The following is a 21795-nucleotide window of genomic DNA, read 5'->3' as shown; positions in this document are numbered from 1 at the left end:
GCCGGTGCAGACTCGATGGGCCGAATGGCCTCCTTCTGCACTGCAAATTCTATGAATTCTATGAAAGCGTTTCTGTGGCACAAGTAGCAGTAAGTCAGAATGGCAAAAAGATGCCATTGAGGTGATTTGGGTTTTTTTAAGTGATGTTGATTGGGGAATAAATATTGGCCAGCTGACCAGGGAGAATTCCATTGTTGTTCTTCCAAATGATGCCATGGGAACTCTTTACTTTCACCTAAGAGATATATAGGGCCTTTGACAAATGGAACCTCAGGTCAGCTCCCTCTGTGACTTTGTCTTTATTTTGGTGCTCAAGTCTCTGAAGTGGAAGATGAACCCAAAAGCTTTTGACTTGAGGCAAAAGTGAGCCACATTTGACATTCTGAGGATGTTAAGCGGCAAAATAAATTGTGCTGGTGGCATGCCAGCAAGCTCGTGCTACCCAACCAGTAAACACAGTCTGTATTTAAGTGCTTTGAAATATTTCAATGTGATATTTGGATTTGGATTTGTTTATTGTCACGTGTACCGAGGTACAGTGAAAGTATTGTTGTGTGTCTAGTCCAGAGAGATCATTCCATGCATGAGAAAAAACATAGGGCAAACAGAAGTGCACAATGTAAACAGATGGCAGAGTCAATGGGTGAAGCATACAGGAGTGGAGTACACTCAGTAGAGAAGATTTGTGAAGAGATCAGTTCAGTCCGTAAGAGGGTCGTTTAGGAGTCTGGTAACAGTGGGGAAGAAGTTGTTTTTGAATCTGATAGTGCGTGTTCTCAGACTTTTGTATCTCCTGCTCGATGGAAGATGTAGGAAGAGTGAATAAGCCGGGTGGGAGGGGTCTTTGATTACGCTGCCCGCTTTCCCAAGGCAGTAGGTGATGTAGACAGAGTCATGGCTGGGAGGCGGGTTCGTGTGATGGACAGGGCGGTGTTCACGACTCTGTAGTTTCTGACGGATTTGGACGGAGCAGTTGCCATGGTAGTTTCTATGGTGCATCTGTAAAAGTTAGCAAGAATCAAAATGGACAGGCCGAATTTCCTGAGGAAGTATAGGCGCTGTTGTGCTTTCTTGGTCGTAGTGTTGACGTGGGTGGACCAGGACAAATTGTTGGTGATGTGTACACCTTGGAATCTGAAGCAGTCAACCATCTCCACCTCGGCCCCGTTGATGCTGACAGGGGTGTGTACAGTACTTTGCTTCCTGAAGTCAATGACCACCTCTTTAGTTTTGCTGGCATTGAGGGAGAGATTGTTGTTGCTGCACCACTCCACTAGGTTCTCTATCTCCCTCCTGTATTCGGACTCATCGTGTTCGAGATCCGACCCACTACGGTTGTGTTACAAGCAAATCTGTAGATGGAGTTGGAGCCAAATTTTGCCACGCAGTCTTGTGTGAACAGGGAGTGTAGTAGGGGGCTAAGTACACAGCCTTGCAGGGCCCCGGTATTGGGGACTATCGTGGAGGAGGTGTTGTAGGGACCGCTCTACGGGGCCCCCCCGCCGATTCTCCACCCGGGATGGGCCGAGTGGCCGTAACAAAAAACCCGAGTCCCGCCGGCGCCGTTCTAACCTGGTCTTACCCGGCGGAACCTCGCCGTGGAAGGGTCCGGGGCCAGCCTGGGGGGGGGGGGGGGGGGGGGGGGGAGTCCGACCCGGGGAGGGGCCTCCGCTATGGCCTGGCTCGCGATCGGGGGCCCCCTGTAGGGGCCAGAATTGCTGATCCTGAGGCCATGTTGACACCTTCGGGAAACGCGACGGCGTTAACACTTAGCCTCAGGATCAGAGAATCCCGCCCCATGTATCTCATGCCCAACTTCTTGAAGCTCTTCATAATGATAGATGTCAAGGCCACCAGGCGAGTCATTGAGGCACGTTACCTGGTTCTTCTTTGTCACTGGTATGATGGTGGTCTTCATGAAGCAAGTGGGGCCCTCGGAACGGAGTAGGGAGAGGTTGAAGATGTCCGCAAACACATCAGCAGCTGGTCCACGCAGGATCTGAGTGTACGACGATATGAGAATATGTGAGTATTATCGTATTAATAATATGAATATTACCATACTAGCACAACAGATTAGAATTAATACCCCTACCCATGTTTTTAATCCACAGATATTTTTAAATTGTTGAATCCTGACCTGATTGGATACTCCCCGGGCAACGGAAACCATGACGATGTCACCTTGAATCAGACTGTTTTGAGAGCAAAAGCTGAGTAGGTTAATTCTTTCTATTTGAGATTATCTCACGTTTAGTGAAATTGGGATGATGGAAGCAAATCTATTTTTCCTCCCTTCCCTGCACAGTTGGCTGTGAGTGGCGGATAACACACTGTCAGGGTTTCCAGCAACACCAGCGTTTATTATAGCCAGTTGCTTTACAAATAGCTTTCTCGCCGGTTTTCTCTTTTCCCTGTGGAAAGGTTGGAAAGATATAGGGAGACATAAAAGAGCAGATACATGGATCTTTCAGAGAACCACAGACTCATAGAATCATTACAATGATTCTATGGGTCGGCCCATTGAATCTGCATCCACCATTTGAAAGAGCACCCCACTCAAGTCAACTCCCTCAATCTATCCCAATACCCCTTAACCTAACCTACACATCTTTGGACACTATGGGGCAATTGATCATGGCCAATCCACCTGACCTGCACATCTATGGTCTGTGGGAGGAAACCGGAGAACCCGGAGGAAACCCACGCAGACACGGCGAGAAAGTGCAAACTCCTCACAGACAGTGACCCAAGCCGGGAGTCGAACCCAGGTCCTTGGCGCTGTGAGGCAGCAGTGCTAACCACTGTGCCGCCATGCCGGATTATTGCGATTTGACCCTGAACTGGATGTCCCTGATCTGCAAAAAGGGCTCAAAATGGGAAATTTCCCAGCAATAACATTGAAATAAAAATTCATTAAAAAAAATCCAAATTGGTTGTCGGTGTTGTGAAATATAAAAAATAGTCAAAGGCTCCAATATAGTTCCCTGTATCACCAGTCCTGATTATATGAAGTCCTCGATATATGGCCTAAGATTATTTCATAGACTAATTAAGACATGTGCTTATTTCAGTGCATTACCAGAGCTGGCTGAAAAACTGGTGACCAGTTTGAAAAGTAACATGGTAAGTGATTAGACATTTCTTTATATGGTAACTGTAATTAGCCTTCATGAGAAATTCCCTTGCCTGTTATTTTAGCCAACGTTGGCTCCTGCCGTTCTGGTCCCCCAGCCGCATGTTTCCCGGCGGCGCGCCATTCGCTGGTGGCGAGATTCACTACTCCTGCTGCCTGTCAATGGTATTTCCCATTGACGCCACCCCACGCCGCTGGGAAACCTGCGGGCGGGGGATGCGGTGCTGGCGGGAGCAGGAATCCCAACGGCCGGAAAAATTCCAGCCCAAATAGCAGTGTCAAAATGGGTAGGTGTATCCACCTGGATAAACAGGGGAAAGCTTACTTGTGATCGGAGCTGGCGAGCAGTGTGATTACTGATTATTACGCTCCAGCGGTGTCATCGCACGCCGTTGGGTTTCTTGTATCGTGAATTATAGAATTTACAGTGCAGAAGGAGGCCATTCAGCCCATCGAGTCTGCACCGGCCCTTACAAAAAGCACCCTACTCAAGCCCACGTATCTATCCTATCCCCGTAACCCAGTAAGCCCCGCTTAACCTTTTTGGACACTAAGGGCAATTTAGCTTGGCCAATCCACCTAACCTGCACATCTTTGGACTGTGGGAGGAAACCGGAGCACCCGGAGGAAACCCACGCACACACTGGGAGGATGTGCAGACTCCGCACAGACAGTGACCCAGCGGGGAATCGAACCTGGGACCCTGGAGCTGTGAAACAACTGTGCTAACCACTATGCTACCGTGGTGCCCCAATTATGAAACGATGCAGCACAGAAAGAGGCCATTCAGCCTCTCGTGCCTGTGCTGGCACTTGTGAAAATGGTAACTTGCTCATGTCAACCTGTACCCACGTGCTTTGGAAGAGAGCGTGCATTCTCGGCAAGTCCAGTTTTATTTTTTGTCGATTTTTCAGTCAGTTGATGTTTGGTTTCCGCAGATATCCGAAAAAGACCAAAAATAAAAATTAGCTGTGTGGACTTTGGGTCAACCTTGTTGCCTTTTCCAATGCATGCTTGTCCTTTCTGTGGTGCAAGGGCCAATGTTAAATGGATTAGTATGGGATTTCCTTGGGAGACTAGCTAGGTGGTTACACTGGAATCCTCTTTACTGACACCTCCAGGGCTTGAGCGATCAGTGTGAGGAGATGTGTTGCACAAGGCAAAAGTGAGTCGAAGTGTCTCTGTGAGTGTTTCGTCGCCATGACATCTGGTCCATGCAATATGGGTATAGATGATTGAAGGTGACAGGAGAGTTGGAGAGAGCAATTAATGAAGCATATAGTATTCTGGGCTTTATTAATAGAGGCACAAAGTACAAGAGTAATGAAGATGATGTGGAGGTGCCGGCGTTAGATTGGGGTGAGCACAGTAAGAAGTCATAACAATTCCGTGAAACCACCCAATATTTACATGACCTTCAAAGTAGCAAGACAATTTAAAGCACTTCATGGGAGCATGAATCACACAAAACTGACGTTAATCCACAGAAGACGATGTTAGGACAAGAGACCAAAAGCTGGATCAAAGCGATAGAATTTGAGGAGTGTCTTTACGGGAGGAGAGAGAAAAGCAGGGAGATTCATAGAAAGAATTCCAGTGGTTTTGGGATTAGATTCTTAAAGGCACGGCCACCAAAGTTGGGTCAAATCTGAGCAAGAAAGCCAAAAGAAAGCCTTTCTTCTCTATTTACATGGGCACGTTTTTGATTCTTTCTTCAGTATCCAACTGGAATATGCTTTGGAAGTTTGTAAATGCAGCTGGATTAACATTCTATATGCAGGTTAAAAGTTATGCATGTTAATCGCTGTTTGTTTTACTTCAGCTCATCGATTTTCAGAAGGATTGGAAACTGATCACAATCTACCTTGGCATTGCTGATATGTGTGCCTATTGCACAAATCAGGTACCATGCAAGATAAAAGTTTCACTTCCATTAAGTAGTCATTTGTTTTTGTGCATTGAAGATAGTTGTTCTGCAGCAGTGTGTTCTAGAATCAACAAGATGGTAGATTTAGCCATGGACAACGAGCCAGATGTGGTTAATAATCTAACAGTAAGGGAATGTTTATCAAACAGTGATCATAATATGCAGCCAAGCAAAGCTCTGGTACCATTCTTAGAACAGTGCCATTAAAAGGCTATATTGGCTTTGGAAGGAGTGACTTCATTAGAGCTCCAGGGTTAGGTTATGAGGAAAGATTACATTAGTTAGGCTGGTAGTCCCTGAATTAGAGAACCAGAAGGAGTAACTAAATTAACATTATTGAAAGGAACTGATAGGGGAGATACAGATGAACCTTTTATGCTGTTGGCCCTCTCCAGGACAAGGGCCCAATCTTAAAATCAGAGCCAGACCTTTTAGGAGAGAAGTTAGAAGACATTTCTTCACACAAAGGGTGGTAGACGAGTGGAGCTTTCTCCCACAATACGCAGAAGATAATAGCTCAACCAATAATCTTAAATCAAAGATTTAAGTGGCCTGCTCCTGTTCTTAGATTCTTATGTATTATCTTTGCTGAGTTGAGGTTAGGTTGTAATTGTTTGAGGGCAAAGGTCACCAAGGGTTTATTACAGCTCTTCTATGAAGAGGAAGTGTTGAGGCGGATGTGTAGTGGGATGAAGTCTGTTTAATCAATTAGGTGGGCAAATAAATCACTAATTGTGTTTGCTCAGATGTATTCCTGTTATTCCAGGAAACAGTTGGCAAATTCCCATTTTTTTCTCACTGGAAAGTCAAATACTGGGAGATGATATGATTGCTGAATTCTAAAGGGACTAGGTAAAGTTGGCCGTGACCAGCCATTTACCGTCTTCAAAACAGCAGAAGGATGCAACATTCAGCTGAAAGGGGAAGAAATCAAAACTGATCTGCAAAGCAAGAAAGTGAAAGTGGTTCCTGTGTCAATTCCTGGGGGGATGGTGGAAGCATGAATATTAATTCATTCAGATGTAAATTGAACTGTTATGATTGATTGATTCCGCCATGATGGGCGGAATCCCCCAATCCCACCAGCCGCCTATATCGTGGCAAGAAGGGAGCATTCAATTTGGCGTGTGTCAACAAATCAGTTCTCCGGAAAATAGTTTGGAATTTTGTTCTTCCGACTTTCGAGGTGGCTAAAGGGGGGGGCCTCACGTGAACTGCAGCAGTTCAAGAAGTCAGCTTACCTTGTGGTGGCCTTGTTTGTCTTTATTCTTTCGTGAAAGAATAAAGGTAAGGCCAACATTTATTGCCATCCCTAATTGATCGCGAACTGAGTGGGCAGTTAAGAGTCAACCTCATTGCTGTGGGGCTGGAGTCACATTTAGGGCAGAATTTCCCCAAAGGTGATTATTGAACCAAATGACATTAGACTATTAATTTCAGATTTTTATAGGATTCAAATTTCACCATCTGCCGTGGTGGGATTTGAACCTGGGTCCCCAGAACATTGCACTGGGCCTCTGGATTACTAATGCAGTGCCAATACCACTTCACCACTGCCTCCCCAGGGTTCACTAGAGCTCTCCAGTATGCCCAGGCCAGGCTGCCAGAGTGGCGGAATTTGCAGTGATATCTGATATCCCACAAGTGCAGGGCACCATCAACTGCATACATATGGCCACGAGAGCTCCCTGGCAGCAGCCTGTAAAATGGGTAATTTGAAAAGGAATTTGCTCTCTGTGCTTCTAGCTAATTTGTGATCACAGAGACAAATTCTGTATATTTGTGCTAGGCACCCAGGGAGCTCTCGTGACGCGTAAATCTTGATGTAATCATTGGTACCACAGATCCTTGAGGTACCCAGGCATTTACGGGGTCTGCTCCCCAGGGACAAGGGGTACCTTCAGAAGATATGGCTCATGATGTCCATTCACTGTTCACATGGTGCTGCAGAGGAGAGGTACAATGCTGCACATCCCACCACCAGATCCTTGATGGAGCAGACGATCGGCACCCTGAAATTACATTTCCGATGATTGGTCATCTCAGGCAGGGCTCTCCAATACTCACCACAGGGAATATCCCGGAACGTCATTGGCTGCTCCTCGCCACGCGAACCTGAGCAGCAAAGAGGGGAATGTGTTTCCAGAGGGAGAAATGGAGGAACAAGAAGTCTCCTGTGAGGAGGAGAACATTGACGGAGATGAATCTGATGAGGGCCAGGACATAGAGAAGTCCAATGAAAAGACCTTTGTACGGGTACGACCAAACAAATTTGCCCATGACCATTTGATAGTGACATGATTCCAGGGAGAGAAAAGTGCAGATGCATTCTCACATTGATAAGTTTGATCTTTGTTGAATAGAAGGCCCCAGCATATTTTGTCAGAGAAAGTATCCTCACTGAGGGGTTTGGTTGTATTGTTCTCACTGAGGATTTCTTTGCAATGTCCTCACTGAGGGGTTTTTTGCAGTGTCCTCACTGAGGGGCTTTTTGCAGTGTCCTCACTGAGGGGCTTTTTGCAGTGTCCTCACTGAGGGGCTTTTTGCAGTGTCCTCACTGAGGGGTTTAGTTGTCGTGTCCTCATTGAGGGGCTTTTTGCAGTGTCCTCACTGAGGGGTTTAGTTGTCGTGTCCTCACTGAGTGGCTTTTTGCAGTGTCCTCACTGAGGGGCTTTTTGCAGTGTCCTCACTGAGGGGCTTTTTGCAGTGTCCTCACTGAGGGGCTTTTTGCAGTGTCCTCACTGAGGGGTTTAGTTGTCGTGTCCTCACTGAGTGGCTTTTTGCAGTGTCCTCACTGAGGGGCTTTTTGCAGTGTCCTCACTGAGGGGCTTTTTGCAGTGTCCTCACTGAGGGGCTTTTTGCAGTGTCCTCACTGAGGGGTTTGGTTGTCGTGTCCTCACTGAGGGTTTTTTTTGCAGTGCCTCACTGAGGGGTTTGGTTGTAGTGTCCTCACGGAGGGGTTTAGTTGCAGTGTCCTCACTGAGGGGTTTGGTTGTAGTGTCCTCACTGAGGGGTTTATTTGCAGTGTCCTTACTGAGGGGTTTGGTTGTAGTGTCCTCACTGAGGGGTTTATTTGCAGTGTCCTCACTGAGGGGTTTCGTTGTCGTGTCCTCACTGAGGGGCTTTTTGCAGTGTCCTCACTGAGGGGCTTTTTGCAGTGTCCTCACTGAGGGGTTTATTTGCAGTGTCCTCACTGAGGGGTTTCGTTGTCGTGTCCTCACTGAGGGGCTTTTTGCAGTGTCCTCACTGAGGGGCTTTTTGCAGTGTCCTCACTGAGGGGTTTGGTTGTAGTGTCCTCACTGAGGGGCTTTTTGCAGTGTCCTCACTGAGGGGCTTTTTGCAGTGTCCTCACTGAGGGGCTTTTTGCAGTGTCCTCACTGAGGGGCTTTTTGCAGTGTCCTCACTGAGGGGCTTTTGCAGTGTCCTCACTGAGGGGTTTAGTTGCAGTGTCCTCACTGAGGGGCTTTTTGCATTGTCCTCACTGAGGGGTTTGGTTGTAGTGTCCTCACTGAGGGGCTTTTTGCAGTGTCCTCACTGAGGGGCTTTTGCAGTGTCCTCACTGAGCGGTTTAGTTGCAGTGTCCTCACTGAGGGGCTTTTTGCAGTGTCCTCACTGAGGGGTTTAGTTGCCGTGTCCTCACTGAGGGGTTTGATTGCAGTGTCCTCACTGAGGGGCTTTTTGCAGTGTCCTCACTGAGGGGTTTAGTTGCAGTGTCCTCACTGAGGGGTTTAGTTGCCTGTGAGGAGAACATTGAAGGAGATGAATCTGATGAGGGCCAGGACATAGAGGAGTCCAATGAAAAGACCATTGTACGGGTACGACCAAACAAATTTGCCCATGACCATTTGATAGTGACATGATTCCAGGGAGAGAAAAGTGCAGATGCATTCTCACATTGATAAGTTTGATCTTTGTTGAATAGAAGGCCCCAGCATATTTTGTCAGAGAAAGTATCCTCACTGAGGGGTTTGGTTGTATTGTCCTCACTGAGGGGCTTTTTGCAGTGACCTCACTGAGGGGCTTTTTGCAGTGTCCTCACTGAGCGCCTTTTTGCAGTGTCCTCACTGAGGGGTTTAGTTGTCGTGTCCTCACTGAGGGGCTTTTTGCAGTGTCCTCACTGAGGGGTTTAGTTGTCGTGTCCTCACTGAGGGGCTTTTTGCCGTGTCCTCACTGAGGGGCTTTTTGCAGTGTCCTCACTAAGGGGTTTGGTTGTCGTGTCCTCACTGAGGGTGTTTTTTGCAGTGTCCTCACTGAGGGGTTTGGTTGTAGTGTCATCACAGAGGGGTGTAGTTGCAGTGTCCTCACTGAGGGGTTTGGTTGTAGTGTCCTCACTGAGGGGTTTAGTTGCAGTATTCCTCACTGAGGGGTTTAGTTGTCGTGTCCTCACTGAGGGGCTTTTTGCAGGGTCCTCACTGAGGGGTTTAGTTGCAGTGTCCTCACTGAGGGGGTTTTTGCAGTGTCCTCACTGAGGGGTTTGGTTGTAGTGTCCTCACTGAGGGGCTTTTTTCAGTGTCCTCACTGAGGGGCTTTTTGCAGTGTCCTCACTGAGGGGCTTTTGCAGTGTCCTCACTGAGGGGTTTAGTTGCAGCGTCCTCACTGAGGGGCTTTTTGCATTGTCCTCACTGAGGGGTTTGGTTGTAGTGTCCTCACTGAGGGGCTTTTTGCAGTGTCCTCACTGAGGGGCTTTTTGCAGTGTCCTCACTGAGGGGGTTTTGCAGTGTCCTCACTGAGGGGTTTAGTTGCAGTGTCCTCACTGAGGGGCTTTTTGCAGTGTCCTCACTGAGGGGCTTTTGCAGTGTCCTCACTGAGGGGTTTAGTTGCAGTGTCCTCACTGAGGGGCTTTTTCTCGTGTCCTCACTGAGGGGTTTAGTTGCCGTGTCCTCACTGAGGGGTTTGGTTGCAGTGTCCTCACTGAGGGGCTTTTTGCAGTGTCCTCACTGAGGGGTTTAGTTGCAGTGTCCTCACTGAGGGGTTTAGTTGCCTGTGAGGAGGAGAACATTGAAGGAGATGAATCTGATGAGGGCCAGGACATAGAGGAGTCCAATGAAAAGACCATTGTACGGGTACGACCAAACAAATTTGCCCATGACCATTTGATAGTGACATGATTCCAGGGAGAGAAAAGTGCAGATGCATCCTCACATTGATAAGTTTGATCTTTGTTGAATAGAAGGCCCCAGCATATTTTGTCAGAGAAAGTATCCTCACTGAGGGGTTTGGTTGTATTGTCCTCACTGAGGGGCTTTTTGCAGTGACCTCACTGAGGGGCTTTTTGCAGTGTCCTCACTGAGGGGCTTTTTGCAGTGTCCTCACTGAGGGGTTTAGTTGTCGTGTCCTCACTGAGGGGCTTTTTGCAGTGTCCTCACTGAGGGGTTTAGTTGTCGTGTCCTCACTGAGGGGCTTTTTGCAGTGTCCTCACTGAGGGGTTTAGTTGTCGTGTCCTCACTGAGGGGCTTTTTGCAGTGTCCTCACTGAGGGGTTTAGTTGTCGTGTCCTCACTGAGGGGCTTTTTGCAGTGTCCTCACTGAGGGGCTTTTTGCAGTGTCCTCACTGAGGGGTTTAGTTGCAGTGTCCTCACTGAGGGGCTTTTTGCAGTGTCCTCACTGAGGGGTTTAGTTGCAGTGTCCTCACTGAAGGGCTTTTTGCAGTGTCCTCACTGAGGGGTTTAGTTGCCGTGTCCTCACTGAGGGGCTTTTTGCTGTGTCCTCACTGAGGGGTTTAGTTGCAGTGTCCTCACTGAGGGGCTTTTGCAGTGTCCTCACTGAGGGGCTTTTTGCAGTGTCCTCACTGAGGGGCTTTTTGCAGTGTCCTCATTGAGGGGCTTTTTTCAGTGTCCTCACTGAGGGGTTTAGTTGCAGTGTCCTCACTGAGGGGTTTAGTTGCAGTGTCCTCACTGAGGGGGTTAGTTGTAGTGTCCTCACTGAGGGGCTTTTTGCAGTGTCCTCACTGAGGGGCTTTTTGCAGTGTCCTCACTGAGGGGCTTTTTCAGTGTCCTCACTGAGGGGTTTGGTTGCAGTGTCCTCACTGAGGGGTTTAGTTGCAGTGTCCTCACTGAGGGGTTTAGTTGCAGTGTCCTCACTGAGGGGGTTAGTTGTAGTGTCCTCACTGAGGGGCTTTTTGCAGTGTCCTCACTGAGGGGCTTTTTGCAGTGTCCTCACTGAGGGGCTTTTTGCAGTGTCCTCACTGAGGGGTTTAGTTGCAGTGTCCTCACTGAGGGGCTTTTTGCAGTGTCCTCACTGAGGGGTTTAGTTGCAGTGGCCTCACTGAGGGGCTTTTTGCAGTGTCCTCACTGAGGGGTTTAGTTGCAGTGTCCTCACTGAGGGGCTTTTTGCAGTGTCCTCACTGGGGGGCTTTTTGCAGTGTCCTCACTGAGGGGCTTTTTGCAGTGTCCTCACTGAGGGGTTTGGTTGTAGTGTCCTCACTGAGGGGCTTTTTGCAGTGTCCTCACTGAGGGGCGTTTTGCAGTGTCCTCACTGAGGGGTTTAGTTGCAGTGTCCTCACTGAGGGGCTTTTTGCAGTGTCCTCACTGAGGGGCGTTTTGCAGTGTCCTCACTGAGGGGTTTAGTTGCAGTGTCCTCACTGAGGGGCTTTTTGCAGTGTCCTCACTGAGGGGCGTTTTGCAGTGTCCTCACTGAGGGGTTTGGTTGTAGTGTCCTCACTGAGGGGTTTAATTGCAGTGTCCTCACTGAGGGGCTTTTTGAAGTGACCTCACTGAGGGGCTTTTTGCAGTGTCCTCACTGAGGGGTTTAGTTGTCGTGTCCTCACTGAGGGGTTTGGTTGCAGTGTCCTCACTGAGGGGTTTAATTGCAGTGTCCTCACTGAGGGGCTTTTTGAAGTGACCTCACTGAGGGGCTTTTTGCAGTGTCCTCACTGAGGGGTTTGGTTGCCGTGTCCTCACTGAGGGGTTTGGTTGCAGTGTCCTCACTGAGGGGCTTTTTGCAGTGTCCTCACTGAGGGGTTTGGTTGTAGTGTCCTCACTGAGGGGCTTTTTGCAGTGTCCTCACTGAGGGGCTTTTTGCAGTGTCCTCACTGAGGGGCGTTTTGCAGTGTCCTCACTGAGGGGTTTAGTTGTCGTGTCCTCACTGAGGCGTTTGGTTGCAGTGTCCTCACTGAGGGGCTTTTTGCAGTGTCCTCACTGAGGGGCTTTTTGCAGTGTCCTCACTGAGGGGCTTTTTGCAGTGTCCTCACTGAGGGGTTTGGTTGTCGTGTCCTCACTGAGGGGTTTAGTTGCAGTGTCCTCACTGAGGGGCTTTTTGCAGTGTCCTCACTGAGGGGCTTTTTGCAGTGTCCTCACTGAGGGGTTTGGTTGTCGTGTCCTCACAGAGTGCTTTTTGCAGTGTCCTCACTGAGGGGCTTTTTGCAGTGTCCTCACTGAGGGGCTATTTGCAGTGTCCTCACTGAGGGGTTTGGTTGTCGTGTCCTCACTGAGGGGCTTTTTGCAGTGTCCTCACTGAGGGGTTTAGTTGTCGTGTCCTCACTGAGGGGCTTTTTGCAGGGTCCTCACTGAGGGGTTTGGTTGCCGTGTCCTCACTGAGGGGTTTGGTTGCAGTGTCCTCACTGAGGCGCTTTTTGCAGTGTCCTCACTAAGGGGCTTTTTGCAGTGTCCTCATTGAGGGGTTTGGTTGTCGTGTCCTCACTGAGGGGCTTTTTGCAGTGTCCTAACTGAGGGGCTTTTTGCAGTGTCCTCACTGAGGGGCTTTTTGCAGTGTCCTCACTGAGGGGTTTCGTTGTCGTGTCCTCAATGAGGGGCTTTTTGCAGTGTCCTCACTGAGGGGTTTTTGCAGTGTCCTCACTGAGGGGTTTAGTTGTCGTGTCCTCACTGAGGGGCTTTTTGCAGGGTCCTCACTGAGGGGTTTGGTTGCCGTGTCCTCACTGAGGGGTTTGGTTGCAGTGTCCTCACTGAGGGGCTTTTTGCAGTGTCCTGACTGAGGGGTTTGGTTGTAGTGTCCTGACTGAGGGGTGAAGTTGCCGTGTCCTCACTGAGGGGCTTTTTGCAGTGTCCTCATTGAGGGGCTTTTTGTCGTGTCCTCACTGAGGGGTTTGGTTGTAGTGTCCTCACTGAGGGGTTTGGTTGTAGTGTCCTCACTGAGGGGTTTGGTTGCCGTGTCCTCACTGAGGGGTTTGGTTGCAGTGTCCTCACTGAGGGGTTTGGTTGTAGTGTCCTGACTGAGGGGTGAAGTTGCCGTGTCCTCACTGAGGGACTTTTTGCAGTGTCCTCATTGAGGGGCTTTTTGTCGTGTCCTCACTGAGGGGTTTGGTTGCCGTGTCCTCACTGAGGTGTTTAGTTGCAGTGTCCTCACTGAGGGGCTTTTTGCAGTGGCCTCACTGAGGGGCTTTTTGCAGTGTCCTCACTGAGGGGTTTGGTTGTATTGTCCTCACTGAGGGGTTTGGTTGTCGTGGCCTCACTGAGGGGTTTGGTTGCAGTGTCCTCACTGAAGGGCTTTTTGCAGTGTCCTCACTGAGGGGCTTTTTGTAGTGTCCTCACTGAGGGGTTTGGTTGTCGTGTCCTCACTGAGGGGTTTAGTTGCAGTGTCCTCACTGAGGGGCTTTTTGCAGTGTCCTCACTGAGGGGCTTTTTGTAGTGTCCTCACTGAGGGGTCTGGTTGTCGTGTCCTCACTGAGGGGTTTGTTGTAATGATGGTGTTTCCTCTGAGGATACGAAGGCTCCCTCTTCAGAGGTGGGCCTGGGATGTTTGGAGAACGACATCCTCCCCTATATCTTGCTGATACCAGGAACAACGTAAAGAGAGATTTAGTGATTTTCCGAGCATATGTTAAACCTCACCCAGAGCAGGCTGGACGGGCTAAACAGATAGAGAGTGGGCCTTCCGTCTTTCAACCGAGAGGAAGTGCCACCCTTAGGAGGTGCCAGGCAACCCGATTGGCCAGGAACTCTGTCACTCCCAGCGGTGCCAGAGCATGAGTAGTGGACACTGCCATTTTTGCAGGAAGAAGGCCAAAGAGGAACATTGCTGCGACAAGAAGGTCCTGGGGTGTTAAGGTGGAGAAGAATTGAGTAGTCCGGGGATGTGTAAGAGGGGGCTGAGGGGCCATGGTCTGTCAGGCAAGTGGCATGGCATGGAAGGAAGAGAGGGTGGCATCTTTGGATGGGGGAAGGGGGGATGTCCCTGTAACATGCAGGGCACCGTCCGATTGATGTGGCCCCTCTATTTCCCGCCATTGTTCATGCTGCCCGCTCCCGCTCGACTGCCCATGCCAACAGTGCTATTTCGTGGGCATCGTATTACTCTGATCCATCAGCTTGTCAGCAAACCCAAATGACCCTTAATTGTTTACTTTCATATGGCAGGGGGACTGCCTGTCCATCTAGCACATTTTGTGTCTGTGAGTTAGAGGCTGGGCAGAAAGGTGATGGCCTAACATCCGGTGGTGACATATAGGTGGAGGTCGCACGCCAAGTGGCCCCTGCTCGAGTCTCTGGTGTTTGGAATTTTATGCCCAGTCTCAGGGGTAGTTTTTGGATGAATTGGTGTTGGAAGTCATAAGGAGGTTGGGGAATGTCAAAGTCCCAGAAGAAAGTTGCTGGAAAGAAGGGGGCGAGCGAAAGTCCGCCAATGAGTGAGGCCATCAGTCCTGCAGGAAGAAAGATGGTGGGGCTGGGTTGTCGGGTGGGGCCGCTCCCCTCACGGTGGAAACTCTGACCGATGTCGGTGGAGTTTGAGAGACTGATTGCCAAGCATATGGAGGTGCTTCGGAAGGAGATGATGACCTTGCGTAAAGAGTGAGTGGAGGAGGCGATTGCCCCGGTAAAGCAGCAGAGATGAAGACGTCGGTCGAGATGCCGGAGCAAGGAGAGAAATTTAAGGGGGTGGAGGAGGCTCTGTCACAACATGGCGACCAGTTCACCTCGATGGGTGAGGAGCTGCGGAGGGTGGCGGAGGTCAACAAAGGGCTCAGAGCTAAGGTGGAGGACCTGGAGAACATGTTGAGGAGGCAAAATATGATGATCGTAGATCTGGCCGGCGAGGTGGAGGGCCCGAGGTCGCAAACGAAAAGACAGGCCTCGATATCATTGTTGCTTAAGAAGGACAAGGATCTGGTGGAGTGTGGGTCGTACGGGCCCATATTTCTGCTGAATGTTGATGCTAAGACATTGGCACCCTTGCTGGCGTTCAGGTTGGAAGGGTGCCTTCCGAAGGTGACTGGGGAGGATCAGATAGGGTTCGTAAAGGGCAGACAGTTGTTCTCGAATGTGAAGAGGCTATTAAATGTGGTGCTTTCTCAGGCAGAGGGAAGGGAGACGGAGATGGTGGTGGTGTTAGATGTGGAGAAGGCGTTTGATCGGGTGACGTGGAGTTATTTGATGGTGGTATTGGAGAAATTTGTGATTGGGCCAAAGTTTGTGGCATGGGTACAGCTATTATATACGGAGCCGATGGTGAGCGTGCGCATAAATAGCATTAATTCAGTGTACTTTGGGGTACAAGGCAGGGGTGCCCCATGTCCCTCCTTCTGTTTGCATTGGTTATACAGCCCTTTACCATTGCGTTGAGGAGCTCGGGGTTGTGGAAGAGGATAGTGAGGGAGGGATGGAGCATCCTTATATGCAGATGACTTGTTGTATATTTCGTAACCAAGCTCTTCGTTGGAGAGATTTAGGATATTTTCTATCCTAATTTAGGAGATTTAGGAGATTTGCTTCAGAGATTTAGGATATTTTCAGGGTATAAATTGAATTTAGGGAAAAGCGAGTACTTTATGGTCTCCTCTCTGGGAATGGGAGCGGGGGTGGTTGCCATTTTGTTTGGCAGCATCTCACTTTTGGTATTTGTGGTGCAGATGGCCTGGTATTGGGCAGATAAGATAAGGAAGGTGATACCTCAGAGGAGACGGCAACCGGGAGGGGGTTGGCCTCCCAAATTTGATGTATTACTATTGGGTGGCAAATGCAGAGAAGGTTCAGGGATGGAATAGATATGTGGGGTGGGGGCTTTGTGGGTGGGAATGGAGATGGACACTTGCAAGGAGTCACGGGTGCTGACAATGGCGCCGCTCCCAATGGCCCCAGGGAGACTAGTGGTGGTGGTCACGCTGGAGATATGGAGGCAGTTTCGACAGCATTTTAGATTGGGAGCGGGATTGGGGGATGACGATTAGGGGAACCATGTGTTTGAGCTCAGGAGGTTGGACGCAAGGTTCTGAGGATGGGAAGAGAGGGGGATTAAGGAGATGAAGGACCTGTTTTTGGGAGGGTGGTGTGCGAGCTTGAGCGAGAGGTTTGGGCTGACATGGGCAAAAGTTTCAGGTGCGTGACTTTGCAAGGAAGGCCTTTCTGACCTTCCTGATAGGCCTGCCTCCTCATTTTTGGAGGCGATGCTTTCGCAGGAGGGTTGAGAGGGGAGTCGTCTTGGCGATTTGTGGGAGGATTTTGGAGGAGGATGGGGTGTCCATGGGGGGGGGGGTTAAGGCAAAGTCGGAGGAAGAGCTAGGGGCGGTGTTGGAGGAGGGATTGTGGTGCGAGGTGCTGCGGAGGGTAAATGCCTTGACTTTATGTGCGACGCTGGGGCTGATACAGCTGAAGGTGATGTACAGGGTGATCTTACAAAGTCTCGAATGAGCGGGCATTTGAGGGGGTGGAGGATGTCTGTGAGCGATTTGGGAGGGGCCGCGTGAACCATGTTCATATGCTTTCGGCCTGACTGAAGCTGGAAAGGTTTTGGAGGACGGTGTTCAGCTCCGTTTCAGGGAGTTCTGCATGTGGACATGGAGCCTAGTCCCCTCGAAGCCAGATTTGGGATGATGGACCAGCTGGAACTGCAGGTGGGTGCGGGGGCCGACGTGTTAGACCGGATAGAGAGGCCAGTAGCGAACAAGTGATGCTGTGTAAATATTATTGTAAATAAATTGAAGTTTTGTTTGACTCACGGACTCGAGTTGGACTCTTTGTGGCCCTCACAAAAGCGACCAACGAGACTGGCATTAGTGAAGGTTGAGTATCAGTTTGGCCACCTGGTCTCTTAGACACTGGTGGCTGTCTAACCTGAGAAGACCAGGGGTGGGATTGTCCGTCCCGCCATGCCAGTTTTCTGGTGCGACGCGCCCCCACTGTCAGTGGGATTCTCTGTCCCGTCAGCCGGCCAATGGGGTTTCCCATTGTGCGCAGTGCCACACCGTCAGGAAATCCCCGGGCATGGGAGAATCCCGACAGCGGAGAATCCAGCCTCAGGTGTGTGGGGAAAATAAAGGGGATGGATGCCTTCATCAAACTACTCTGGAGTTTAGAATAATGAAAGACAATCTCATCGGAATGTAGAAGTTCCTGAATGTAGATAGGGTGAACGCTGAGATTGTTTCCATTAAACCATAAGACCACAAGACCACAGGAGCAGAATTAGGCCACTCGGCCCATCGAGTCTGCTCCGCCATTCAATCATGGCTGATATTTTTCTCATCCCCATTCTCCTGCCTTCTCCCCATAACCCCTGACCCCTTATTAATAAAGAACCTATCGACTTCCGTCTTAAAGACACTCAGCGATTTGGCCTCCACAGCCTTCTGCGGCAAAGAGTTCCACAGATTCACCACCCTCTGAAGAAAATCCTCCTCATCTCGGTTTTAAAGGTTCGTCCCTTTAGTCTGAGATGGTGTCCTCTGCTTCTAGTTTTTCCTACAAGTGGAAACATCCTCTCCAAATCCACTCTATCCAGGCCTCGTAGTATCCTGTAAGTTTCAATAAGATAATTGGTTGATAAATCTAAAACGTGGAGGCACATGCTCAGGATAAGGGCCAATCATTCCGAACTGGGATGAGGAGAAATTTCTTCATTCAAATGGTTGTGAATCTTTGGAATTCTCTACTCCAGAGAGTTGTGGATGCCCCATCATTAAAAATATTCCAGGCTGGGATGGAAAGATTTTTGGGAGTTAAGGGATATCTGGAAGGGACATTGTACGCACAGTATTTAAAGTGTTTCTGTTTCCTTGTTACCTGATCTAGGAATATTATTCACCAGAAAAGGTTACGCTTAGGATCAAAATGGCCCTGGATGTATTGCATCGAGAGGTAAGCATGACATGGCTTTGTCCCTTGGAAAACACCACTGTTGGTAGAGGACTGGCTTCTCATCGGTAACTAGTAACTTGTTTATGTTGCCTCAGAGCCCTGGTTGGAATGCAGCTCTGAGTAACTTATTCTGAGCGGCAGTGTTAGCACCTGGAAAAGGATGACCATCACCAGCATGTTACCGCAAATCCAATGAGTTTTGAGAGCATGAGTTTCAAAACCCCATGTAGCTTTTATCCCGATAGGGAAGAATCACATTCTTAGGTCGTAGGGAGAAGAAGGGGTCCTGAGAAGACTAGTTAACTCTGGATTCAAAGACTAGGAATCCTACGGCAGGTAACTCACCGCCTGACCCCTCAAAGCCTGTCCACCATCTACAAGGCATAAGTCTGGAGTGTAATGGAATACTCTCCACTTGCCTGGATGAGTGCAGCTTCAACAACACACTATCCAGAACAAAGCAGCCCGCTTGATTACTCCCCCCTTCCACAAACATTCAAACCCTCCACCACCGATGAACAGTAGCAACCGTGTGTACCATCTACAAAATGCAGTAACTCACCAAGGTTCCATAGACAATACCTTCCAAACCCATGCCCACTACCATCTAGGAGGGCAAGAGCAGCAGATACGTGGGAACCCCACCACCTGGAGGTTCCTCCCCAAGTCATTCACCACCCCGACTTAGAAATATATCTCCGTTCCTTCACTGTCGCTGGGTCAAAATCCTGGAACTCCCTCACAACAGCACAGTGGATGTACCTACGCCTCAGCGACTGCAGCAGTTCAAGAAGGCAGCTCGCCACCTCCTTCTGAAGGGCAACTAGAGGTGGACAATAAATGTTGGCCTAACCAGCGATGCCCATAGCCTGTACATGAATTTTTTTTAAAAATTCTAGTGCCTTCTAGAAGTTGCAATTGTTTGGAGTGATAAGAACATAAGAACATAAGAACTAAGAACAGGAGTAGGCCATCTGGCCCCTCGAGCCTGCTCCGCCATTTAACAAGATCATGGCTGATCTTTGTGCACTCAGCTCCACTCTCCGGCCCGTACACCATATCCCCAAATCCCTTTATTCTTTAGAAAGGTATCTATCTTTTTCTTAAAAACGTTTAAAGAAGGAGCCTCAACTGCTTCACTGGGCAAGGAATTCCAGAGATTCACAACCCTTTGGGTGAAGGTTCCTCCTACACTCCGTCCTAAATCTACTTCCCCTTATTTTGAGGCTATGCCCCCTAGTTCTGCTTTCCCCGACCAGTGGAAACAACCTGCCCGCATCTATCCTATCCATTACCTTCATAATTTTATGTGTTTCAATAAGATCCCCCCCCCGCATCCTTCTAAACTCCAATGAGTACAGTCCCAGTCTACTCAACCTCTCGTCATAATCTAATCCCCTCAACTCTGGGATCAACCTAGTGAATCTCCTCTGCACTCCCTCCAGTGCCAATATGTCCTTTCTCATGTAAGGAGACCAAAACTGAACACAATATTCCAGATGCCGCCTCACCAACACCCTATACAATTGCAGCATAACCTCCCTAGTCTTGAACTCCATCCCTCTAGCAATGAAAAACAAAACTCGATTAGCCTTCTTAATCACCTGTTGCACCTGCACACCAACTTTTTGCGACTCGTGCACCAGCACACCCAGGTCCCTCTGCACAGCAGCATGTTTTAACATCTTACCGTTTAAATAATAATCCATTCTGCTGTTATTCCTCCCAAAATGGATAGCCTCACACTTGGCAACATTGAATTCCATCTGCCAGACCCTAGCCCATTCACCTAACCTATCCAAATCCTTCTGCAGACTTCCGGTATCCTCTGTACTTTTTGCTTTACCAGTCATCTTAGTGTCGTCTGCAAACTTTGACACATTGCACTTGGTCCCCAACTCCAAATCGTCTATGTAAATTGTGAACAACTGCGGGCCCAACACTGATCCTTGAGGGACCCCACTAGTTACAGGTTGCCAACCAGAGAAACACCCATTTATCCCCACTCTCTGCTTTCTGTTAGTTAACCAATCCTCTACCCATGCTACCACTTTACCCTCAATGCCATGCATCTTTAGTTTATGCAGCAACCTTTTGTGTGGCACCTTGTGAAAAGCTTTCTGGAAATCCAGATATACCACATCCATTGGCTCCCCGTTATCTACTGCACTGGTAACGTCCTCAAAAAATTCTACCAAATTAGTCAGACACGACCTACCCTTTGTGAACGCATGCTGCGTCTGCCCAATGGGACAATTTCCCTCCAGGTGCCCCGCTATTTCCTCCTTAATGATAGATTCCAGCATTTTCTCTACAACCAAAGTTAAGCTTACCGGCCTATAATTACCCGCTTTCTGCCAACCTCCTTTTTTAAACAGTGGTGTCACGTTTGCTACTTTCCAATCCTCTGGGACCACCCCAGAGTCCAGTGAATTTTGATAAATTATCACTAGCGCGTTTACAATTTCCCTAGCCATCTCTTTTAACACTCTGGGATGCATTCCATCAGGGCCAGGAGACTTGTCTACCTTTAGCCCCATTAGCTTGCCCAATACTGCCTCCTTAGTGATTACAATCATCTCAAGGTCCTCACCTATCATATCTTTATTTCCATCAGTCACTGGCATGTTATTTGTGTCCTCCACTGTGAAGACCGACCCAAAAAACCTGTTCAGCTCCTCAGCCATTTCCCCGTCTCCTATTGTCACCGCTGAATCCTAATCTAAAGGGCTGTAAGAACTCCGAGTGATATCAGTAATGTATATTCATTTAAATTTCTCTGCCTCTACTTCAACCTATTTAAAATTACTAAATAAGGTATGGAGAGATTAATTTTAGTTGAATAAGTTCACACTTTCATTATCAATATTGCACAGCACGAGTTCAACCTTTCAGTGGCTTTATCTTCATTTGTCTTTTTCCTCTGATTTATCTTGATCGGGAAAATCCTGTTCCTAACGTTTCAGTTGTTCTATTGAATTGTTCCACTTTCATAAGGCCGCTCCACTGAACGCAGAGAGAGCTGAGAGCCTGCCTGTGCTGATAGCTGAAAGCAAGGCAGGGCATCGACTGGCCACCCAGGCTACTCGATGTACCAGCAATAAGAAAAGCTTGCTACTTGACTGCAGAGTATTGCACACCAGTGTGGTACAAATCATCTCACAAGTCTTGCAGATACCCAGCTCAACACAACAATGCATATCATCTCGGATACCCTCCAATCAACTCCACTGCCCTGGCTCCCAGTACTGGGCAAAAACCCAGCCCCTCACATAAAGAAGGATATTGCACCAAGAAAGCTGCCGGCGAAGGTTTACACTAACCCAAGCCTGCCAAGGCCCTGACCAATCCACCTGCTGCTCGCCTCCCATCACACCAGTCTGCATGGCTAAGACCATTGTGCCAAGGAATACCCAGCAGAGGCCCTATGGCAACAGGAATGGAACCAACAGGCCACCATTAAACACCCCTTCCTCATCACGTATCCCACAGCCCGTCCACCCGGCTTCAACATTGGGCTCTCCTCAAACTCTTCCCGCTCTGGCTGAGGCCTTTGGGAAGCAGATTGACACCAGTGAAGCCTCGCAGGGAAGCCGGACTGCAGCTGGGGTTCACCCCAATCAATGACACATCATTGAAGACTGCCCCCTGACAATATTCAGCAGAGGGCTCAGAGAGCTCCAATCAGCCTCTGGGAAACTGCTGCCT

At 49.0% G+C, this 21795-nt stretch overlaps 1 protein-coding gene across 1 annotated transcript in view; it reads left to right on the top strand.

Moving 5' to 3' along the window:
* plb1 (phospholipase B1) overlaps window positions 1–21795 on the top strand; it is a 288667-nt gene that overhangs the window by 21881 nt on the left and 244991 nt on the right. Inside the window, exons 7-10 of the mRNA XM_072500134.1 lie at window positions 2115–2217; window positions 3075–3126; window positions 4959–5039; window positions 18022–18087. Coding sequence (XP_072356235.1) covers window positions 2115–2217; window positions 3075–3126; window positions 4959–5039; window positions 18022–18087 — 302 coding nt within the window. The remainder of the gene's footprint in view (window positions 1–2114; window positions 2218–3074; window positions 3127–4958; window positions 5040–18021; window positions 18088–21795) is intronic.

The sequence above is a fragment of the Scyliorhinus torazame genome, chromosome 4, assembly GCF_047496885.1.
Source record: "Scyliorhinus torazame isolate Kashiwa2021f chromosome 4, sScyTor2.1, whole genome shotgun sequence".
In the NCBI taxonomy this organism is placed as follows: domain Eukaryota; kingdom Metazoa; phylum Chordata; class Chondrichthyes; order Carcharhiniformes; family Scyliorhinidae; genus Scyliorhinus; species Scyliorhinus torazame.
This window is presented reverse-complemented; position numbering and strand designations above follow the sequence as displayed.